The sequence below is a fragment of the Pan paniscus genome, chromosome X (genome assembly GCF_029289425.2).
Source record: "Pan paniscus chromosome X, NHGRI_mPanPan1-v2.0_pri, whole genome shotgun sequence".
Taxonomy (NCBI): domain Eukaryota; kingdom Metazoa; phylum Chordata; class Mammalia; order Primates; family Hominidae; genus Pan; species Pan paniscus.
Genome location: NC_073272.2, coordinates 135,624,655 through 135,638,276, shown reverse-complemented (window position 1 = coordinate 135,638,276; position 13,622 = coordinate 135,624,655). Strand labels below are relative to the sequence as shown.

The window sequence follows — 13,622 nt, the reverse complement described above, 5'->3', positions numbered from 1 at the left end:
GCAGCCCTGGTCCAGGCTGAGTTGCTGCAAGGCCTATCTGGTAGTAGATTGGTCACCTTGAGGGGGCCAGGGAGCTGCAACTCTCCTCACTGCAGGGAAAGAAGTGTGCACAGGAGAGAGAATTCCTGTCCTTCCCTAGAAATATATTTCTCCTCCACCTCCTATCTTCTCTCTTCATTAACACAAAACAGTGTGGCATCATTGAGATGTATTATTTTCATTAACATTGACTTCAGGAATCAGCTGAAGACTAAAGACTAAAATTATGTTAAAAGCTCTAATTGGTTTGCAATAATATATGCTTAGTCTAATGAATTTCTGCATATGCAAAATTAGGAGTGAGATGTTGTCATTTGAATGTTTGTGTTATAACAAATACAGCGGTCATCATTCAGGGCATTTTATAGCTGAAACTGGGATTGGGATAGGGGACTCAACTGCCACCGTAAGCCTTTTGTTGGTAATATTTGTGGTTTTGGAGCAATCACTGCCATTGTGCACCTCTGTGAAATGGGGATAATCAACTCCTTTAGGACAACTGTTTGGTTTCTAATCTGTTTTCATGTTTGAATTTTTATTTTCCTTTAAATAGAGAATAGAAGAAATTATGAAGCGGACAAGAAAGACAGATGTGAATGCCTCAAAGGTAGTCTCCATACTCCTACCAGCAGTGTATAAGAATGCCTCTTGTTTCACATTATTGCCGAGTTTTTCACTTTACCCAATCTGGTGGTAATGAAATAAAGTATTACATTTGCATTTCCCTGATTATCAACAAGGTTGACCATGTTTTCATATCTTTAGTTAGCTCTCATGTTTCTTTTGTGTGAAATGTTTTTTTTTTATCTTTTGCCCAAGACTTTTGGGTTGATTTGTCTCATTGTAGTTCTTTAAATGTTATAGATACTGCTTCTTTTTTGGTTATGTGTTGCAGATACCTTCTCCCAGTTTACAGCTTATCTTTTCTTTTTCTTTTTTTCTTTTTTTTTTGTATACAATGTGTAATGATCAAATCAGGATAATTAGCAAATCCATCACCTCAAACGCTGATCATTTCTCTCTTTTTTTTTTTTTTTTTGAGACAGAGTCCCGCTCTGTCACCCAGGCTAGAGTGTAGTGGTGTGATCTCGGCTCACTGCAACCTCCACCTCCTGGGTTCAAGTGATTCTCCTGCCTCAGCCTCCTGAGTAACTGGGATTACAGGCATGCACCACCATGCCTAGCTATTTTTGTATTACTATTAGAGACAGGGTTTCAACATGTTGGCCAGACTGGTCTCGAAATCCTGACCTTAGGTTATCCACCTGCCTTAGCCTCCCAAAGTGCTAGGATTACAGGTGTGAGCCACCATGCCCAGCCAGTTTATCTTTTCTTAATGTTGTCCTCTTCTGGATAGAAGCTTTTTTTTTTTTTTTTTTTTTTTTTGAGATAAGAGTCTTGCTCTGTCACCCAGGCAGGAACACAGTGGCGCAATCATGGCTCACTGCAGCCTCCACCTCCCAAGCTCAAGCAATCCACCCATCTCACCCTTCCAAGTAGCTGAGACTACAGGTGCATGCCACCACACCTGGCTAATTTTTTATTTTTTATTTATTTATTTTTTTGTAGAAACAGGATTTTGCCATGTTGTCTAGGCTGGCCTTGAACTCCTGGGCTCAAGTGATCCACCCGCTTCAGCCACCCAAAGTGCTGGGATTGCAGGCTTGAGCCACCGCACCCTGCATTCTGATTTTAATGTTCTTGAATTTACCAGTATTTTCTGATGACTAATGAAGTTAGGCACCTTTTCATAAATGCTTAGTGGCCTGTTGGAGATTTGCTTTGGTGAAGTACCTTTTCAAGTCATTTGCCCATTTTCCTATTTTGTCACCTGCCTTTTTCTGATTGAATTGTAGGTATTTTTACCTACACTGGTTAGGAGTCCTTTGGATATATATATTGCAGGTATCTTCTTCCATGCCATAGTTTGCCTCACACTCTCCTAATGTCTATTGATGAACCAGACAGAAGTTCTTCATTTTAACAAGTTCAAATTTATCATTTTTTCCCTTATGGTGAGTGTCTTTGTGGTCTGTTTCATCATTATTTGCTTACCCCAATGTCATGTCTTTTGATGGAGCACATGTATTCAAGGCCTTTTTCCTCCAGATTCTGTGCTTTTTACATTCTATGCTACAAGACTGATATTTTGTCTGTTTGTAATTACCCAGTTGTGGTCATTTGCATTAAATGACATGAGAATTTAGAGTAGAAATGCCATTTTCAAAAAGTGCTGGGAGTCATCATGTCAAAGTTCATTCAACTCATTGGGAGTTTTCCCTCAAGCAGCAACCAAAGGCTGGGTGCGGTGGCTCACGCCGGTAATCCCAGCACTTTGGGAGGCCAAGGCAGGAGGATCTCTTGAGCCCAGGAGCTCAAGACCAGCCTGAACAACACAGTGAGACCTTGTCTCTATAAAACAGTTTAAAAATTAGCCAGGTGTGTTGGCACATGCCTATAGTCCCAGCTACTTGGGAGGCTGAGACGGGAGGATCACTCGAGTCCAAAAGTCTGAGGCTGCAGTGAGCTATGATCGTGCCACTCCACTCCATCTTGGGCAACAGAGTGAGGCTTTGTCCTCCCCCCTCCCCCCCAAAAAAAATAACAGCAGTCAAAAACTTTAGCTATTCACTGACTAGTCCCATCCCACCTTAGTTAAGGTTCTGAGCAGGCAGAGAACAAATGCCAACCCAAAGTTATATTCCCTTGGCTCCTGCCCAGGGAAATCTTTCATTCTTGAATGTCTTCCTAGCTAAAAGACGCAGCTACGGGCACCTGTCCCTATCCCCTGTAGATTCTTGGGGCCAGTTAAAAGAGGTTATTTTTTTTTACCTTTTCGTTGAAATGACAAAAATTAGCCATCAGTCCAGCTTTGAAGTCAGACTTTGTTGAAATTCTAAACCAGGATGATTGAATATTAGGCATAATCAAGATTTCCTTTTTTAATCGTAGGTCACAGAAACATCCAGCCATGACATATATGAAGAGGCTGAGGCTGACAACGAAGAAAGCGACAAGGACTCATTGAATGAAATGTTTCCATCAGGTTAGTCACCATTTAGGAGCTAGACTGCTTAGGTTCATATCCAGGGGCTCCTCTGCTTTTGAGCTGTGTGGCTTTGGGCAGGTCACTTAACCTTTCTGTGCTGAGTTTTTCCCATCTGAAAAAGGGGAAGCTAATGTCCTTTTCCTAGAGTGGATATGAGATTTCAGTGAGGTAAATCCATGTAATGCTAAAAACAGTGTCTCACACATAAACTCTCAATAAATATCAGCTGCTGCTGCTTATTATTTTAAAGACCATGCTAATGGACTGTAGACAGCAGTTCTTTCTCAGTTGAATGTGAGGATTGCCAGCATTTCATAGCTCAGCTCCTCAAGGCATCCATGATTGACCACAGGTGGAATTCCACTTTCCACTTCATTAAGAAAAATTGAAACCATGTCATAATAAGAATGCTTTCTCAAATGTATCATTGACTCCCTTACAAGTAGGAACCACTTTGTAGTAGCAGTAATTGCCATTTGAGAAAACACTATTTGTCCATATTTTTCCTGCCAGTGGATGTTGAACAGGAAAGTCAGGTCCTCTACTAGGTGCTGGGGATGAAGGGGTGAAAAGACATGGCCTCAGCTTGAAGGAGCCATAGCCAGTGGGAAGACAAACATATGAGCAAACCATAATACTGCCACAAGATGATTGGGTTGAAGGAAGTTTGGTGAAAATACAATGAGAACATAGCAGTAAGAGCCCCTCAGTCTGCCTTAGGGCATTGAGGAAAGCCGAAGATAGAAGGTAATATTAGAGGTAAGATGAGGCAGGGCGGTGGCTCACGCCTGTAATCCCAGCACTTTGGAAGGCCGAGGTGGGCAGATCACGAGGTCAGGAAATCGAGACCATCCTGGCTAACACGGTGAAACCCCGTCTCTACTAAAAATACAAAAAATTAGCCAGGCGTGGTGGCGGGCGCCTGTAGTCCCAGCTACTTGGGAAGCTGAAGCAGGAGAATGGCGTGAACTCTGGAGGTGGAGCTTGCAGTGAGTGGAGATCGTGCCACTGCACTCCAGCCTGGGCAACAGAGCGAGACTCCCGTCTCAAAAAAAAAAAAAATTAGAGGTAAGACGAAATGCACAAACAGAATTGTCTAGGTGAGTGATCAGGGGAGGGGTGAAAATCTGGAGCAGTCTTATCTCTGGTCATTATTCTTTCCTAGCAAAGGAAAAAGGACAGATTCCTTAAACGTAGCCTCTTGGTGCCTCAAGGGCAGGGTGAGTGTGTGTGCTGAGCAGTGGCCTGGGACATGGCTTGGGAAACTCTGTGACTGCTGGGCCTGCCTCCCAGGAGTACTGCTGCTTGACTCTTCCTGCCTTCAGGCAGGCAGTACCCACTCCCCATCCCATCAGGATCATAGCCTTCACTTTTTCTTGAATTCTTTATTGAAACTCCATATTTAATTGTGTAATTTTTTTTCCTAGCCATTCTAAATGGCACAGGCTCACCTACCAAATGTAAAATGCCGTTCAACAATGCCAAGAAAATGACACACAAGCTGGTATTTCTAGAAGATGGTACCAGCCAGGTCCGTAAAGAGCCAAAAACATATTTTAATGGCGATTTGAAAAACTTCAGACAAAAAAGCATGAAAGACACTTCAATACAGGAAGTAGTTTCAAGGTGAGTCACTTAGCCAGCTTATCTAAATAAACTTGGCAGGATTATGATTGACAATCTTAGAATGCTAGATAAATATGATCTCTTGTGCTCTTAGTTTGTACCAAACACCATGTCACATATTTGACTTAACGGAAATAAACTCATCCCCACAACAGCCTTGCTAGGTAAGGATCATCATCCCCATGTATAAAGACAAGGAGACTGAGGGTCAGAGAGGCTAGGGGCTTTATTTGCCCAATATCCTGCTATTAAAGGGCAGAGCCCAAATTCAATTCCAGATACATCTGGCTCCAAACTTTACTTTTGTTCACATTGGTTAATGTTATCTCATAAAGTTGGGCAAGGAGACATTTATTGAGTGATTGCTATATACCAGGCATTTTATATTACCTATTTCAATTATCATCACAACTGTGAGTGTGACAGTAATATCCTCATTTTATTATTTTTTTATTTTTCATTTTTTTTTAAGAGTTGAGGTTTCACCATGTTGGCCAGGCTGGTCTTGAACCTCCTTGGCTCAAGTGATCTGCCCACCTCGGCCTCCCAAAGTGCTGGGATTACAGGCGTAAGCCACCACACCCGGCCATAATATGCTCATTGTCAATGTAAGGAAACAAGGTCAAAAGTTAGGTCAGGAGAGCAGGAACTGATTCATGGAAAGGAATGCTACATGGGCAATTGCCTAAGAAGACATTCACCTGCAAGGCCCACAGGAACAGGAGTCTGCTGAGAGGTGTGATGATGTGGAAGGAGCATTAGAGCTAGAGGACCTGTACCAGTTCTGTTACTACACCTCACTGGCCGCATCCTTGACCAATCTAAGGGAGGGGCATGGTTTCTGGAGTCCTGCGTGCTTAGCTGCTCCTACTCCTGGTGCTTCCGTGGGACCTAGGGCTTTCTGGAATACAGTTTGAAAATCAGTGTGTCCTGTGATCTCTAGGGTTCCTTTCAGTCATCCTGTTCTATGATTCTGAAATGTTTTTTAATTCCAAGGCATTTCTTAGAAGTTAATTAAAGGACAAAGCTTCTTTTAGGCCAGAGCCTTGGTTTGGGAATAATTGGGATTCTAACCAAACTGTCTCTTTCCAGACCATCTTCCAAAAGAATGACCAGTCACACAACGAAAACCAGAAAGGCGGATGAAACCAACACCACCAGCAGATCCTCTGTTAGTATGAATTATGAGCAGCAGCGTATCTGTGACAAGATCACCAACATTGTAAGTCACACAGAACTATCTTTGTCACATTTTTCTCCTGACAGGCACAAACAAAATCTGAAGGATTCCATGACATCTTGCCAAAGTCCTCAGACACCTTTAGACAATAAGAGAAGAAGCAAACCTGTTTCTCCTCATTTGGGTAAGTCCTCATCTCATCTACCTTTTTCTTGAAAGGCAATTGACCCTGAACCCGCTCCCCTCCTTCTAGCCATTCCAGGGCAGTCTTTGCACCATATAGCTTTGGAAGAGAAGGAGAAGACAGTTGTGGGTCTGCAGGAATGATGTGAGAGTCTTCCATTAAGTTGGTTTTGAGAGAGTAGAGAGTAGATGACTTGATTCTAATTTTTATGTCCCACATTTCAGGCCGGATATAAAAAATAAGTTCTGGCCAGGTGCAGTGGCTTACGCCTGTAATCCCAGCACTTTGGGAGGCCAAGGCGGGCAGATCACTTGAGGTCAGGAGTTTGAGACCAGCCTGGCCAACATGGTGAAACCCTGTCTCTACTAAAAATACAAAAATTAGCCGGGTGTGGTAATGCATGCCTGTAATCCCGGCTACTTTGGAGGCTGAGGCAGGAGAATCACTTGAACCCAGGAGGCGGAGGTTGCAGTGAGCCGAGATCCTGCCACTGCACTCTAGCCTGGGTGACAGAACAAGACTCTGTCTCAAAAAAAAAAAAAAAAATGATCTTTTCAAGCTTGCATCTCAGACTCCTCTGAGCTCCTGGTCTGCTGGTTGCTTGGCAAGCACACAGACAGTTGCTTAGGGCAGAAGATTAGGGAGGTCTTCGGAATAAGCCTCAACCTGTTTCCAAAACCAGAAGCCTCTTGTTTTTCTTTCCTTGAGAAGTTCTCTTTGAAATTGAGAAGCACCTTGGGCCTGGTTGGGGACTGGGGAAGTGAAGGACATTTATAGGACCAGTGTGTCAGCAACTCCAGAGGGGCTGCTGAGAGTCCTGGGCGTGTGCCCTGAAGGGAGGCCAGGGACAAGTTGCTGTGAGACTAGCATCTTCTCTACTGATCTTTCTTTTACTTTTCCCTCTGGTCAGATATGTAAACCTTACTCAGCCTGGGAGATGAATACATCTTCCACTCTGGATAACTCAACTCCTGGGCCCATCAGTCCTCAAATTTTTCTGCTTCTGACTTGAACCTGGTAAAGGAAGTGACACCGAAAAATTGAAAGAAACTGTCAAAAGGCCACTTTGATGTATATCTCAGATGTTAAAGTCATCTTGTTCTCTTGTGTCTAAGCAAGAGTTCTAAGTAAAGAGTGGTTTTTGTTTTCTTTGGAAAATCATCATTGTCTCTCATTCTTGTGTTGTCCCACCAATGTGTTTGCTGGAGTGAGTGCATCAAGGATGCTTTCCTGAAACTGTAACTGTGGAGTTTCTAGAAGAATCTGATTGCAGAACTAATTCTCTTTCAGTATATATTTGAAATCTTAAAGTAATGCTTTTTCTTTTTCTTTTTCTTTTTTCTTTTTTTTTTTTTTTTTGAGACGGAGTCTTGCCCTGTCGCCCAGGCTGCAGTACAGTGGCGCAATCTCGGCTCACTGCAACCTCCGCCTCCTCATCTCAAGCAATTCTCCTGTCTCAGCCTCCCCAGTAGCTGGGATTACAGGCATGTGCCACCACACCTGGCTAAATTTTTTGTATTTTAGTAGAGATAGGGTTTTACCATGTTCACCAGGCTGGTCTCGAAATCCTGGCCTCAAGAGATCCACCCGTCTTGGCCTCCCAAAGTGTTGGGATTACAGGTGTGAGCCACTGCACCCAGCCAAGTAATGCTTTTTCTGTGTACCAGTGACAATTTTGACAGCTAAAAACTCACAGTTGATCTTGTAGAGAACATAATAGATTATGCAAGGGCCGCAGGATCGCTCACAAGAGCTGTCAGATTGTTTCTAATATAAAAATACCAAAGGTTGCAAAATCCAGCAAATTGTATTTTACTATGATATATGTATATTTTTAACTCTACCCATCTGTGCCAGTGAGTACATAGGCACTAATAACCTGAAATGCTGGGAGTCCTGTAAAGCCCCATCTTGGAACAGTCAGCACCTTTCATGCTCTTGTCAGTGTTCCCTTTTGAAGGACATATTGGTGTTTATCTACAGAAACATATATTATTTTTATTGTGTACATAAAGGAGTACATGGCTGTTGTCCCGTGGGGTATGTTTAATTCCTCTAAATGTTTAAAGTACTTTTCTGCCTGTACTCTCCAGTTCTGTCGTTGAGTATACACTCAGGCTTGAGATACAACCAAAATTTGCTTGCCTTTCTCTAGCCACTGGCTGCCAGTGAGTTCGCGTGATGGGCACACAGAAATGCACACAGATGTACATACACGTATGTATGCACACACAGTATATGATTCCATAAAATTCAAATGCAGATTAATTCTCCTAATGAGTTTTCAGTGTTGAATCATAAATAGTCTGAAGCAGGCCAGTGTTCCTTTTGGCTGCCAGTCTTGGATTAGTAAAAGGAGGTAATTCTTTCAGATTCCCTGGTTCTTTGCCACTCAGAGTATTGTACTTTTGATATAGAATAGAGAAGGTTACCTTTGGTTTAAAAACTATTTTTATATACTAGCTCTTTCATGTATAAAACAGAGACAATCATCCTAACAAAAGAGTTTCTGTTATTTTTCTGCACAAATGTCTTGTGTTGAAACACTGTTACAGTTCCATATAAATGTGTGCTATATAAAATAAACTTTGCAGATAAAACAAGAGTTTTTTCATTATAATACTAAAAAAAGTGTACTGGTGGTGGTATAAAGGCAACACCAATTGTTGGCTGAGCTATGAACACAGGCAGCCAGCAAATTGAATGAACAGGGATCAAATCCCCTGATTTCCCTCTTCATCCAGTTGGTGATTTGGCAGAGTTCCACTGCTGGAATAGAAAGATGTGAGTTTTTTTGTTTGTTTGTTTGTTTTAGAGACAAGGTCTCACTCTGTGGCCAAGGCTGGAGTACAGTGGCACGATCATAGCTCACTGCAGCCTCAAACTCTGAGGTTCATGCAATCCTCCCACCTTAGCCTCCTGAGTAGCTGGGACCACAGTCATGGCACCATACCTGGCTTTTTTTTTTTTCTCTTCGTCTTCTTTCTTCTTTCTTCTTCTCTTTTTTTCTTTTCTTTTTTTTTTTTTTAGAGATAGGGTCTTGCTATGTTGCCTAGGCTGGTCTTGCACTCCTGGCCTCAAGTGATCTTCCTGCCTCAGCCTCCAAAAGTGCTGGGATTACAGGCATGAGCCACCACACCCAGCCTAGATGTGAGTTTTCAAGCTCTGGTTGTCTTCCTGCAACTATTTCAGTGCTTGTTACTCTTCCCTGTGATGGTTCTGTTGTATAAGTTGAGGCTTATTACTGCAGTATCTTTTGATTTTTTAAAAAAAAATATTTTGTTTTTTCTTTCTTGCCCTTTTTTATGGTGCTGATCTTGCTTTTTTTTAATCCTAATAAAAATCATATAACCTAAAAGTAACCATTTTAAAGTGTATATTCACAAGGCTGTGCAGCTATCCCCACTGTCTAGTTCTGGAACATTTTCATCACCCTGAAAAGAAAATCTGTGTCCTTTAAGCAGTCACTCCCCTTTCCCTCCTCCCCTCGCCCCTTTAATTCTCACATTCGGTGCTCACCTTGGATGAGGAAAACCCTCTTGCTTTGAAAAGTCTGGGCAGTTAATTGTGCTCTTTTATACTCATCTCTTAATAACATCACTGTTACTGTGAGTGGCAAAACAAATGTTCTGATCTGCCTGTGAGTGTTTAGTTTCCAATCTTAAGTCATGCTTTACTCCAGCAGTCCCCAACCTTTTTGGCACCAGGAACTGGTTTTGTGGAAGACAATTTTTCCATGAACCTTTGGTGGGGATGGTGTGGTGGTTTTAGGATGACTCAAGTGCATTACATTTATTGTGCACTTCATTTCTATTATTACATTGTAATATATAATGAAGTAATTATACAACTCACCATAATGTAGAATCAGTGGGAGCCCTGAGCTTGTTTTCCTGCAACTAGACGGTCCCATCTGGGGGTGATGGGAGACAGTGACAGACCGTCAGACATTAGACTCTCATGAGAAGCACACAACCTAGATCCCTCACATGTGTGGTTCACAATAGGGTTCTCACTTCTATGAGAATCTAATGCCACCACTGCTCTGACAGGAGGCCGAGCTCAGGCAACAATGCAAGTGATGGGGAGCCACAGTAAATACAGATGAAGATTTGCTCTCCTGCCACTCACCTCCTGCTCTGTGACCCAGTTCCTAACAGGTCACAGACCAGCACCAGTCCATGGCCCAAGGGTTGGGGACCTCTGCTTTACTAGGTTTTGTTTTTGATAAGGCAAGGTCCTTGTTTATCCCAAGTCTTTGGGGTCTGGTGCTTATGAGAATGATGGTAGCCATTCCCCATTGAACATGCTAGAGCATTCTATATACTTTTAAATCAGCACAAACTAGACACATCCCATTCCTGTCAAATTCCAGAAATCCCATTCCTCCTTGTGTCTCATCTGAGCTGGAAACTCTTCACTGCCAAGTCTGGCGCCAGGTCCTGTTGATCCATCCATTGAAACTGTCTACCAGGATGTTCCTGTTTACAAGGCCAAGGTGATAGACACTGACCTAGCTTTCCCCTCACGCATTGCTGCCTCGCATTTCCCTTCCTGGTATCCTCTACCCAGAGGGACAGACCCCTGGCCTCTACCAGCAGATTCTGCAGATCAGCGCATTTTCTACGCCTGTGTCATTGTGGACACTGCATGTGGAATGAAGTTTTTTAACAGCTCCAATCCCTAAAAACCACAAGAATGCAGTGTGAAATACCATAAAGAATGCCAGACAGGCCCCTGAAGACCTGAACCCAGCTGAGAGGGCTGCTAGCTCACGTGTGACATTGTGCACGTTGTTGCTCTTCTCTGATCCCTGTTCCTTGTCTGTCAAATGAGGGGGCTGTGCTACAATCTCTGCAGCCTTTTCAGTTTTGAGACTCCACTGTTCTCAAACACCTCTAACTCCTTGGAGCCAGAGCAAGAGGGATCAGGAGGCATAAAACAGCAGCGATGGCCAAGGAGCCAGAGCGTGGAGGCGGACTGTGCGTGACATTTTATCATGTCGGGGCAATTCCCTGTCATTTTCAGTGACCCCACCCCTCCAGTGCCTGGCCGGCCTGGTTGGTCAAAACAGGCCCCGAAACAGCCTCCTTGCCTTTGGTCTCCTTACCAGTCCAGTTACAGTGTTTCCAGATGGGTCCTAGGCACCCATCTGATTCTAATTTCCCCAACTGTATTGTAATCATTGCAGTTAGGTTTACATGTGCAATATGCAAGGTACTTGATAGGCATTTTCTTTTTGTTTGTTTTTTTGAGATGGAGTCTCGCTCTGTTGCCCAGGCTGGAATGCAGTGGCGTGATCTTGACTCACTGCAACCTCTGCCTCCCAGGTTTAAGGGGTTCATCTGCCTCAGCCTCCTGAGTAGCTGGGACTACAGGCACACACCACAACACTTGGCTAATTTGTGTATTTTTAGTAGAGACAGGGTTTCACCATGTTGGCCAGGCTGGTCTCGAACTCCTGACCTCAGGTGATCTGCCCGCCTCAGCCTCCCAAAGTGCTGGGATTACAGGCATGAGCCACCGTGCCCAGCCAGGCATTTTCAATGCTCACAACAACTCTATGAGGTGTGGGTATTCATTTATGCCTATGAGGACACTGAAATTTGTGGAGAGCAGCATTTGTTCCAGGTCACACAGCTGGAAAGAGGCAGAGCTGATATTCAAACCCAAGTTTGTCCCTCAAACCAACACCCCGCACTGCTTTGGGAGTGGACATACTGTCTTGAGGCTTGCAGGGTATGTCACAGACACCAGAGCAGTGTCTTTGGTGCTGGGAATGAAATGTTTGTTGGCATTTAGTGTGTTTACTGGGTGCCAGTCCCCTCACTAAGCACCTGCATTATGTCTCCCACATGGGATTCTGCAAAGTAGAAATTTTACGTCTCACAGGTGAAGGATCAAGCTCAGAGAGGTTAACTTGCCCACAGTCTCATGACTACAAAGTGGCAGAGCAGCCAGGATTTGAACCCTGGTAGCCTGGTGCCAGAGCCCACCCTGTTAACCACAAGCGGAGAGGTTCTTGATATTCTGATCCCATTAATTATGAGGGAGAAAATGTTTCTCTGCTGACAAATTGTTAAGGGGAAATTTACCCTCATTTCTCCTGAGCCTTAGGGGTGTCACTCTTAAAATCGCATATTCAACAAACAAATGCCTTCTAAGTACTGAGCACTGTGCACGATGGTTTTATTGTGATGTGTCTATTTTTTACGACAATTTAGTGTCATGAGTGATATGCTAGAGGTATGTCTAGGGTGTGGCTTGTCACTTATTAGCTGTGTGACCTTAGGCAAGCTTCTTAACCTGTTTTCTCATCTGGGAAACGGGAGCGATGGTGCGTGTCAGCTGTGATGCGTGTAGGTGCTTCACAAGATGCTGAAGTGTGAACGGCAGGCAGGCATCACGAAGCAAGCAATAGTTAGAAGCTGACTCCGGATAGACCTCAGTCTCCCGGGTGAGGAAGGTGGTGGACGCGGTCTTGGGACTTTGGGCCAAGTGGCAGAGTAGTGGGACGGGGAATTTTAGGCCAGGGTGCTTTTCCTCAGCAGAGCTGGAGCCATCCACTCAGGTTTTGCAGGCCAAGCAGGCTAGAAGGGCAAAGGGATAACAGGAGTGAGGAGGGAAACGAGTGAAGTGCAAACCATAGAATCTAGGGCAGATGCGGAGGGGCATTAGGGTGGGAAGGGGCTGAGAAGGAGGGTGGACCGAGGACTGGAGGGAAAGGAACTGTCGCAGTGAGGAGGAGTTCCGGAATGGGAAAGAGCACGTGGGTAGGAAGGAGAGCATGCGTCTGGATGCTGAAGGCCCAGGGCTCAGCCGAAATGGATCGAGAGCATAAGCCGGGGCCAAAGCCCTTAGTGAAGGCAGGTGGGGCCCCCTCTCCATCCCAGGCCTGTCTTCTCCCCCCTCTCCCCGTGGGGCTTCTTTCCTTGCTGCAGCCTCAGGAACTCAGCCCACTCCCTTGGGAGCAGTGAGGGCAGCCACTCCCCATCCCCTGAGCCAGCCTCATTGTCCCTGGGGCCCCACATGACTGGACAGACTTCATTGGTTTCAAGGTTTTCATGGCTAATTTCTGTAAGGAAACACACACAAGGGGACGGGCCACATTCCTAAAAGTGCTCATGGTTTCTTGCTGACAGGTTCAGTTCCCTTCTCAGAAGGCAAACGTTAGCACCAAAGGGCTTCTGCCCTTTGCTTTTATCACCCTCAGCATGTGGCCCAGTTAAGACTAACACCCTCTCCTCCCACCCAGTTCTGCTTGTAGTTTGACAAGGGGCCCTTATGGTCTGAAGCCTCTTCCACCAGGAGAGTGCAGCAGACACCTGTCGCATGGGGCCTCTTGTGCTGTGCCGTAAGGGCCACATGGGTGTGGGCAGGTTGGATGACCCAAGAACACGAGCCTCAGAGGTGAACAAAAGACACTGGTGTGTGGTGCTAGTCTAGAAGCAGCGGCAACTGGGGAGCCTCAATGCCAGGCCAACCCCCTGCCTCTGCCCACGGCATCCTTGCATGTTCCCCCTAACTGAAGTGCATGGGCCCAG

General features: G+C 44.6%; 1 protein-coding gene across 3 annotated transcripts in view; it reads left to right on the top strand.

Annotated features, from left to right (window-relative positions):
- Positions 1–7,239, top strand: part of MAP7D3 (MAP7 domain containing 3) — a 33,392-nt gene extending 26,153 nt beyond the window's left edge. For 2 of the 3 annotated variants that reach the window (XM_034949840.4, XM_034949842.4), the window contains exons 14-19: positions 593–646; positions 2,992–3,085; positions 4,516–4,714; positions 5,807–5,885; positions 5,981–6,078; positions 6,989–7,239. In XM_034949840.4, coding sequence (XP_034805731.2) covers positions 593–646; positions 2,992–3,085; positions 4,516–4,714; positions 5,807–5,885; positions 5,981–6,046 — 492 coding nt within the window. In that variant the 3' untranslated portion in view covers positions 6,047–6,078; positions 6,989–7,239. Of the gene's footprint in view, positions 1–592; positions 647–2,991; positions 3,086–4,515; positions 4,715–5,806; positions 5,886–5,980; positions 6,079–6,988 lie in introns of those variants that run through there. The other variant, XR_010111258.1, reaches the window with a different exon arrangement.
- The last annotated feature ends 6,383 nt before the right edge of the window (positions 7,240–13,622 follow it).